The following is a 9,294-nucleotide window of genomic DNA, read 5'->3' on the forward strand; positions in this document are numbered from 1 at the left end:
AATTTAGAAGAGAACATTTTACACGCTTTTAATTCCCCAAATACGTTTTAATTGTTATGTTTACTGTATTAAATTTATCGATAACAAATCAGCTGTTCTGTTGATAAGCAATTACACAACTGTTGCTTGTTCAGGCCGTTTTAAAAAGTTTGGTCACTTTGGACACCAGACGCTTCTCAGGAGTTATTTTACAAATTGCCCTAGGGAAATTTTTCGAAAGAGACCAAAAATTTCCTTTTGCTTATCAGCCGCACTTGACTGCAAAAAGATTGGTAAGTAAATTATATACAGAAAAAATAGACCATTTTTTAAATTTGATTTTTTTATTTCATGATTTGTAGAGTTGTACGTCCATTAAATACTGTACAAGATAATCACAGCTGAGGGGTGAATTCAGTCTTCCATCTGTTTAAAGCCCATTGTCATCCAGTTGCCTCCAGTGCTTTGCCAGGATCTGCAACAGAAGAAAAGAAATAAAAAACAAAAAAAAAAAAAATTTTCCTAACAGTCCAAATGTCTATTTCAGGTGTCTTGCAGTCTTTTGGTCTCTGGCTCCACAAGGGAACCGAAGTCTTGGCAGTCTTAGAAAAATTGCAGTTTGGGAAATATCAATGTGAAAAGTCGATTGGACCAGAATATAATCGTCTAATATTTTTAATTTCTGGAGAGCCAACAGGTTCAAAATATACATCATATCAAATAAGTATTATATACTCAAAGCGTATGTATATCTTTGGATGTTTTGAACCTCTTACGAATTAATTTTTCTGGTCTCATTTTGTAGTCGTTCTGTCGCTGAAAGACAGAAATATTACAGATTTAGCATGGGTTATGCTCTTGTCTTGGGTGTTAGCTTGCGGTCCGGTTGTTAGATTTGATATTAGATTTGAATCGTTTTTAAAAACGATTTATTTATATATATAAATATAGTATGAGTGCTGTTTGCTTAAGGGGGCTGCGGAGTGCGGGGCGTGACTCGACTCCGACTTCGCATGGAACGTTCGATTTTCAACTCTTTGGTTGCTTTCTTCTGACTAAAAGTCCAACTCTCGTGTGGGGGAAGCACCGGGGGTTAAAAGCACACACACACATTACACACACGTCACTGCTTTGATTTTTCATTAACATTGTTAACGGTACGTTCTTGTTGTGCTGTTGTAGGTTGTTGTTGTAGCGTCTTTTAAATAAAGTTCACGTTTTGTGCTTGATATATTTTTTTTCTCTCTTTTCTGTATTTTTTTTTCGTTTTGTTTTAAAATATGTATTAGATGATGTTTTTTTTTTTTTTGTAATTTGCTTATTTTGTAAGTTTGTTTATATCATAGAGAACTTTCGCATGACAAATAGCTAGGCAAAAGAGAGAGTGAGAGTGTAAGAAACAGAGAGAGAGAGAGAGAGAGAGAGTTGGAGTGTTGTGTATAAGAGACGAGCTGTTCGTACGATTGGATTTGTATAACGATTATTGGCGCTGGGGCTGTGTGCGTGGGTCCAGCTGCTCACTTAGCTTACATTTCATTTATGATTTTCATTGCATTCGAAGACATCTTCGTTTCTTCTACTTTTCTAGTTTCACACGCGACCGTTGCGACACTTTTCTGTGCATCATTTCTTGAGGAGGAGGAGGTTGGGAGGATTTTCGCGCACTTTTTGAATACCCGTAAACAATACTCAACGACACACTCAACGTCTGCCGTCCCGATAGCTGCGTTGCCCCCCACCACCGCCGCCGCCGCCGCGATCGCCACGAAATTGTCGCGAGGATCCGCTACGATTGCCGCCATACTCGCGTCGTCGACCGCCCACGGAGCTGTTGTTGTTGTCCCGGTTGCCTGCACTGATACCCGGCACGTTTGGCCCGCCCACGTTGCCACCAGCTGCATTGCTGCTGCCACTGCCGTTGGCAGCGTAGACCGGAAATCCAGGTGGAGCCGAAACTGTGGGCAGACCGGCATTTTTCCAGGCCGCAAAATCCTCGTAGCTGGGCGCCTTATCGAAACCCGGCGGCGGTGGTCGCATTGGCTGTGGCGGCGGGTAGTCTGGCAGCGGCGGCGCTCCAGGTCCATCATAATACCGCACCGGTGGCGGCAGTTGCTCGTACATTGACGCTGGTGCGCCCGGTGGTAATGCGTTGGCAGCTCCTGCAGCCGAGGGCATCGGCAACTGGCCAAAGGGCGGCACAAACGGCAGCGGGGGCAGCTGGCCGTGCATGTTGCGTATGTAGTCGGCCACATAGGCCTCGGCAGCAGCGGCCGAGGACATGTAGCGCTCCCACGAGGGCATGCCCATGTCACCGGGACCAGCTGCACCGCCAGCCATCTGGCGGTAGGGTGAGCCACCACGCTTGAAGCCGCCGCTGCCGGGCATGCCCATGCCCATGCCATGGTGATGATGATGCCGATAGGGTCGTTGATGATGATGTGGTGCGCCATGTCCATAGCTGCGCTTGTGCCGCATCGGTCCGAGCTGGCTGTTGCCACGACCGCCGCTATGGCCCCGCGTGGAGAGGCTGCGTGGCGCCTTGTAGATGACATGGATGCCCTTCTCGCGCATCACACGCGCCGTTTCCTTGGATTTCCGCAGAATGGGCGTCAATTCGATTTGTTCGTCCTCGGGAAACAGGCGGCACAGCTCGGCGCCAATTTTGGGCTCAATTTCCTGGCCATCACGTCCAATCTTTACCGGCTTGCCCTCGTTCCACGAGTTGTGCAAGTGCAAGGTGGCATTAAACGACAGCTCCTTGCGACATATCCAATCCAGCTCGATGACGCCGCCCAAAGCCTTGGGCGAAATGCTGGGAGGCAGCACCCAGGCCACCTGCGGTATATCCCTACGCGAAGGCGCAGCCATGCGCGCAAAGCCCGCGAATTTACCTATCAGATCAGATATAAACGGGGAGAGAGGAAAGAGAGAGTTTTAGCTACCCAAACGAAATCCCAGCTAGCCCGCTTACCGCTCTCATTGACGGAGAATATGAGCAGCACGTTGCGCGCCTCCTTGAAGGCCTGACTCAGATTGGCATCGTTCTGGGGCAGCGTCGCCCAGACGCTCTTGCTCTTGGACAGCTGCACGTTGTCGCTGTTGTTGGACTTGATCAGAAAGAAGCGGGTGTCCCGAAATAGATAATTCAGCTTAGTCATGTAGTCATAGGACTTTTGGGTGTTGCCACCGCCATCCTTTTCCGGTGTGGAGCCCTTCGAGCTGTTCGCCATCGTCACCTTGCTGCGCGCGCCGCCATTCCGTTTGTGCTGAGTGCCCGAATCTGAATCGGAGGACTCACTATCCGACTCGAGTGCGGGCAAGAGTGAGGGTTTCTCATCCTCCGCATCGCTAAGATCGCTCTTGTTGCCGCTGGCACCCGCTCCACTCAGATTGGCTGCCGTGGAGCTGCTGCTACTGGTGGCTTTCTTGCTGCGCGTTTTTTTGATGCTCGGCTCACGCTCCTCGCTGTCCTGCGACTTGGAGTTGGCCTTCTCATCTGTCTCGACGGGCTTCTTCGACTTGGACTCGCTGCCGCTGCTGTTGGACTTTTTCTTTTTACCATTAAGGTCGCCGGGGGATGCGGCACGCTTGGTTTTCTTAGAAGATTTGCCCTTGCTAGTAGATGCAGCTGTTGCAGTTGTTGACGTTGCGGGTTTGGCAGCAGTTTCTTTGCTTGCTTTACTACTAGACTTGGTTTTGGTCAGCCGTTTGCTGCTCCTGCTGCCCACGGAGGACGGAGCCGTACTTACCGAGCTGATGCTTGGCTCCGAGTCGGAGGCCATGGAGCCAGCTCGCGATTTGGACGCCTCACTGCGCGTGTCGAACGAATCGAAATCCTGCAATTCCTCGGCAATATCCGCTTCATTCTCATCCAGGCCGAGATGTACTGCATCTAAATCGGCCATGTCGCGCATTAGCGACTGCTGCGCTTATCCTATTTGACGCAATAAACGGTACTCTGTTTGTTTACCTTCCCACAGTGTTTTGTTGCTGTTACTGTTGCTTTTGTTGTTATTGTTGCCTGCTTGTAGTACTATGGACTGCTTGGCGGCGGCTTCTCTACTCCTCTTCTATGCGCTCCTTCATTCAAGCGCGCATGAATGAGACAGCAATCGGAGCAGCGGAAATAGACATAGAGAAAAAATGCCAATCGATTTAGCAAACCGAATCTGCAAAACCCAATTTGCAAATTGCACAGTGTCCAACACTCACTTTCTGCACGCTGCGTGCTAGTATACGCAGTAGATTTGCGCCCACTTTATTGCACTTTTTGTGTATTTTTCACTGCTTTAATTTACCAATTAAGAAGAACAAATCTTTAACAACGATTTTGCGTCAACAGAGACAAGAGACCAATGGCGGCAGAGGAGTGCCGCTATATGTATACAAGCGCAATGCAGAGTTGTTTTGGACTTACCATCAAAATTGTATCTACCGACCGGCAACAAGTTATCGAATGGCTTGCCGCTTTTTTGCTTAGCTTATTGCTTGGCAGGCTAAACTTTAAATACATTTTAAAGGGTCTTTTAATATAACTTAATTATAAGTAAAATTTAAAAATTTAATAATCAACAGCAAATAGTATACTTTTTATTGTTATTCCATTTAATTTTACAATTATTTTTCTGTTTTTTGATTTCAACAGCGACTAGTAGCAAAAATAGTATGCTTACTTATCTTGATCTTAAGCACTTCCTAAGCAAACATAAAAAAACAATCATCATTTAAATCTTATTGCTACTGCTGGCAGTTTACGGACGTTACATTTAAATGATGACGCATGCATTTGGCGTGCGTATCATTGTGCTCTGGTCCATTCGATAACAGAGCTGACCAGCTGATTCATCGATAGGCAGAAGAAAGCAATACAAACAAAGGGCAGGCACAAGCTGACACAATAAAAACAACACAATAACAATAGCTAATTAAAGCTAAACAGCAAGTATTAAACACGGTGAGTCATCGAATAAACGTGCAAAGGTTTATTCTCCACCATGTCCGAGAACACAGCAAAAGAAGCCGAACCACCCAGCTACGAGGAAGTCATGAGAGGCAGTGCACCTCCCATGCAGGGTGAGTTAACGAATGCCAAAGCAAAACACGTAAACTGAATTACACCAATTATTGCAGATGCCCGACTGATAACTGGCGTACATCAGGGCGCGCCGACAGCACCACCGAACATGGCCAGTTATGGAGCATTTGAGACAACGCCAGTTAGTATTGTGGTGCAGCCAGCGCTGCCCACAGAGATCATAGTGATCGGTGCGTGCCCGTCGTGCCGCATTGGCTATCTGGAGGACACATTCTCGCCGCTGGGTTTATGCTGTGCAATATTTCTCTTTCCCATAGGCATTCTCTGCTGCCTGGCGATGCGCGAGAAGCGCTGCAGCAATTGCGGAGCGACATTTTAGGTGGAGGCGCTGCGCCGCCTGGTTAACTCTCAATGATCTGAAAGATCTGTAACTATTCCCTGACACATTGGACTGTTAAGTTTTTAAAATCACACAATCAAATTATGCTAACTGGTTAGCTTGTTAATCATTAAACTCGATGTATGTATGTATGTATGTATATGCACATGTATATATCTGTAAATACGGATATCTTAGGCTTTCATGAGGCGTCTGCTGCCCGGAATCAGACTCGCCCAAACATTACATTCCATTTGCGATGTCGCCGTTGTTGTGGACACAAGGCCCGCTTCCGTCAAATTTAATTGAAATATAATGGGGCGGTTTTGAATTACGCCGCTTGTTTGCTCTTGGCTGCCTCCTCTTTTTTATTTTTGCTTGCATATATGTTTTTGCTCTTTGTGAAACGTAAACAAGTGAAAATTCAAGTATAGCATGCACGACCCGCGCATGCCCTGTAAATAAATAAATTATTAGTCACCCTCCATAACTATCCATTAGTTAATTCTACTATAAAATGATAAATAATAGACCTACTTTCTATTCGAATTGCTGCAACAAAGTTATATTAATAGCCACCCATCCAGTTCGGTTTGCCACAAGCCTTTGCAGCTAGCTTATATGCCCTTCTGTGTATATTTAATCAGCAGCTCAGTGTAGAACAAAGTCGCCGGCATTCACATCCGCCGCACGGGCATCTTTCAGACTGCAGTCGCAAAAGTCTCTCGCGTAGACATGTCCAATATCTCAGCTCTGCTGCTGCTGCTCCTGCTATGGACTACGCTCCTGGCTGGAACAGTGTTAGCCTCCACCCGCTACAATGTGGTAATGGTAATCTTTGACGATCTGAGGCCGGCTTTGGGTGTTTATGGCGATAGACTGGCGCAAACGCCACACCTGGATGCCTTCGCCCAGGGCAGCAGCTATTTTACACGCGCCTACAGCCAGGTAAGCCTCCAGGACTACTCCCAAGCCACCTTCTGATCGATTTGTCCAATAGCAAGCGCTGTGCGCACCCAGCCGCAACTCCCTGTTGACCGGGCGACGTCCAGACACGTTGCATCTGTACGATTTCTACAGCTACTGGCGCAGCTTTGTGGGTAACTTTACGACTTTGCCGCAATACTTCAAGGAGAACGGCTATTACACCTACAGCTGTGGCAAGGTATTTCATCCGGGCCTTTCCTCCAACAACAGCGACGACTATCCCATAAGCTGGTCAGCGCCAGCATTTCGTCCACGCACGGAGCAGTTCATGAACTCTCCGGTCTGCCCAGATCATGGCGGGGGCGTGCTGCGCAAGAATTACCTGATATGCCCCGTGCAGCTGCAAACGCAGCCATACAAAACGCTGCCGGACATCGAATCCGTGACGGAGGCAATGCGTTTCATAGATTCGCGCAAACGCAGTCGCCAGCCGTACTTTTTGGCGCTGGGCTTCCACAAGCCGCACATCAATTTCCGTTTTCCCAGGCAGTTTCTTGGGCGCTTCCCTCTGGCACCTTTCTACAACTATACGGAGGATGCTGTGAAGCCGCCAGATATGCCCGACGTGGCCTGGAATCCCTATACGGATGTGCGCTCACGCGACGACTTCAAGCACAAGAACATATCCTTTCCCTACGGGCCCATTTCCAGACAGCAGGCGGCACAGATCCGACAGGCCTACTACGCCTCCGTGGCCTATGTGGACGATCTGTTTGGCAAGCTGATGGCCCGCTTGGATCTGGAGCGCACAGTGGTTGTCGTACTGGGCGATCACGGCTGGTCGCTGGGCGAGCACGCCGAGTGGGCAAAGTACAGCAACTTTGAGGTGGCGCTGCGCGTGCCGCTTATCATACGCAGTCCAGAGTTTCCATTGACCCAGCCTCGTCCCATGCACAGCATCACCGAGCTGCTGGATGTCTTCCCTACGCTGGTGGATCTGGCCCATCTGCCGCCGCTTCCAGCGTGCAATAGAAGCAGCAGCGTGCTGGAACAGTTGACCTGCTCCGAAGGGAAGAGCCTGTACCCGCTGCTCCAAGGCATGGGATTGGGTGAGTTCCATGCGCGCTTCTGCGGCGACCTTTAGCTAAATCTTTACATCCCACAGCCGAGGAGCACGTAGCAATCAGTCAGTACCCGCGTCCAGGTATGCTGCCCACAAAGCATCCCAATAGCGACAAGCCCAAGCTGCGCAATATCAAGATCATGGGCTATAGCCTGCGCACGAATTACTATCGCTATACGCTCTGGGTGCGATTCCATGCCCATAACTTCAGTCGAGGTGAGTAAGCGGATTGAGGAGTTCTTCGAGGTATTTGCCCTTAAGGTAGATGTACCTTTAAGTTAAAGAGAGTGCCCGAAATTATTTGATCGAAAAAATCAAAAGGCGAAATATTTTCTGTTGAATGTATTTAAAAATATTCCAGTCGATTGTAGGATAATAAATGGATAAAAATAATGTTTTTTTTAAATATTTGCAGATTGGCACAACATCTACGGCGAGGAGCTGTACGATCATCGTTTGGATTCCGGCGAAGAGTTCAATTTGGCTGCGCTGCCGGAGTTCAATGCAATACGCCAGCATTTGCGCTGCCGTCTGATTGAGGCCGTGGGCTAAAATCCCGCTTGGGTCAAATTCAACAATTCATATGCATTATAGGAAAAACATGGAAGAGTTAAAGAAATAAACTTCCCAAATTATAAATAGAAAATAACTGTATTTGCGATTAGACGAGTTTGTATACCAGGAAAGTGTGTAAAATAGAGTATTGAAGTATAAGTTATTTTAAAGGATACATAAAAAATTAAAATAATAAAGTATTTATAATAATATAAAATTAAGTAGTAATATTATCTTTCATTAATATTATAATAATATTTTAGTGTTATCTCTTTCATTAATATTTTAATATTTTTAATTCATTTTATATAATTGATATAAGATAAATAATATTCCCCATTGAAGTTGGTTACATTATGCCAATATTATAGGGTATGTATTAGTTGCGAGCCATTTTTTGCCTCTCCACTCTTGTCGCAGTTCGTGCCGCGCCGCGCTGCCCCGCGCATGCGTGACTTGTGTCCGTTGCCTTTTCCGTTGCTTCGTTTTGTGAATATTTGTGAATGAAATTTCATTGAACGTTGGCTCTTGCCGCTGCCGCCGTTGACAGCCAAGCTTCGCCGTCGCCGTCGCAGTCGCCGTTGGCGTAAGCGTCGACGCCCATGCTTCAAAGCCAGAGCTGTTGCCAGGCGGGTGAAAATATGTTGGCGCTGTTTGGCTGGGTAATTAAATCTGCAGTCGTCGCATCGCTTGATCAATCTGGTCTGCCCCTCCCCCCGCTCCATTTACCGGCAACTTGCGCCCTGGGCCAACGCTCGCCAGCTTCCAGCTCCCAGCTCCATTCAGCTGCGCTCTCCAATTGCACACCTACATACCTGTGCATACACACATGCACACACACACACACACATGCACATGTGTGTCTACTATTTGGCGTGGGCTATGCTGGGAGTCGGCTGTGTTGGTGGCTCCGCTTGTCATCTGGCCATATGGGCCGTTTCTTGAGGTGATTAAACTGAATTTTTGGCAGCGCTTTTACTCGCAATGGGCGTTATGGACCACATTTTCCGCTAGCCATGCAGCTGCTGGCATTGTGTGTGTGTCCGTGTGTGTGAGGTGGGTGTGGCAGATGCCATAAATTGCAGTATGCATATGTATATATACATATATACATATGCACATACGTATGCATATGTGTAGAGCAGCCTACTCGTATAAATTTCGAAAGCTGTGCTTAAACGCGTATGCGTTTAGATATACCCTGTTAATTTATGCAAGTGTTCAAAAAGGGTATTACATATAATTGTAATAGGCTCCGGTCAACTTCAATCTAGATGCATATCTAGATGCTATAAA

The 9,294-nt window shown here is 47.2% G+C and overlaps 3 protein-coding genes across 5 annotated transcripts; 2 read left to right on the top strand and 1 right to left on the bottom strand.

Annotated features, from left to right (window-relative positions):
- Positions 1-304: 304 nt before the first annotated feature.
- Ythdc1 (YTH domain containing 1) lies at positions 305-4,350 on the bottom strand. 3 transcript variants are annotated; one of them, XR_010437266.1, is made up of 4 exons: positions 4,192-4,350; positions 2,951-4,059; positions 1,510-2,870; positions 305-454 (listed from the first exon to the last, which is right to left on the bottom strand). XR_010437266.1 is itself a non-coding variant. In XM_064691351.1 (3 exons), the coding sequence occupies exons 2-3, from the start codon at positions 3,891-3,893 to the stop codon at positions 1,681-1,683; spliced, it is 2,133 nt and encodes a 710-aa protein (XP_064547421.1). In that variant the 5' UTR covers positions 3,894-4,059; positions 4,192-4,350; the 3' UTR covers positions 895-1,680. The 3 variants fall into 3 exon arrangements, 2 of the variants coding, with proteins under 2 accessions (XP_064547421.1, XP_064547422.1); XM_064691351.1 differs by lacking the exon at positions 305-454 and having other exon boundaries at positions 895-2,870; XM_064691352.1 differs by lacking the exon at positions 305-454 and having other exon boundaries at positions 895-2,870; positions 2,951-4,333.
- Positions 4,351-4,743: 393 nt separating this feature from the next.
- Positions 4,744-5,553, top strand: LOC135434803 (membrane protein BRI3). The gene is made up of 2 exons (XM_064691522.1): positions 4,744-5,052; positions 5,110-5,553. The coding sequence occupies exons 1-2, from the start codon at positions 4,974-4,976 to the stop codon at positions 5,391-5,393; spliced, it is 363 nt and encodes a 120-aa protein (XP_064547592.1). The 5' UTR covers positions 4,744-4,973; the 3' UTR covers positions 5,394-5,553.
- On the top strand, positions 5,395-8,215 carry Ids (iduronate 2-sulfatase). The gene is made up of 5 exons (XM_064691521.1): positions 5,395-5,534; positions 5,592-6,341; positions 6,394-7,429; positions 7,486-7,659; positions 7,859-8,215. The coding sequence occupies exons 2-5, from the start codon at positions 6,129-6,131 to the stop codon at positions 7,993-7,995; spliced, it is 1,560 nt and encodes a 519-aa protein (XP_064547591.1). The 5' UTR covers positions 5,395-5,534; positions 5,592-6,128; the 3' UTR covers positions 7,996-8,215.
- The last annotated feature ends 1,079 nt before the right edge of the window (positions 8,216-9,294 follow it).

Source organism: Drosophila montana, unplaced genomic scaffold, assembly GCF_035044405.1.
Source record: "Drosophila montana isolate Dmon_TW-CO22-7 unplaced genomic scaffold, ASM3504440v1 contig_3438_1, whole genome shotgun sequence".
NCBI classification, from domain to species: Eukaryota; Metazoa; Arthropoda; class Insecta; order Diptera; family Drosophilidae; genus Drosophila; species Drosophila montana.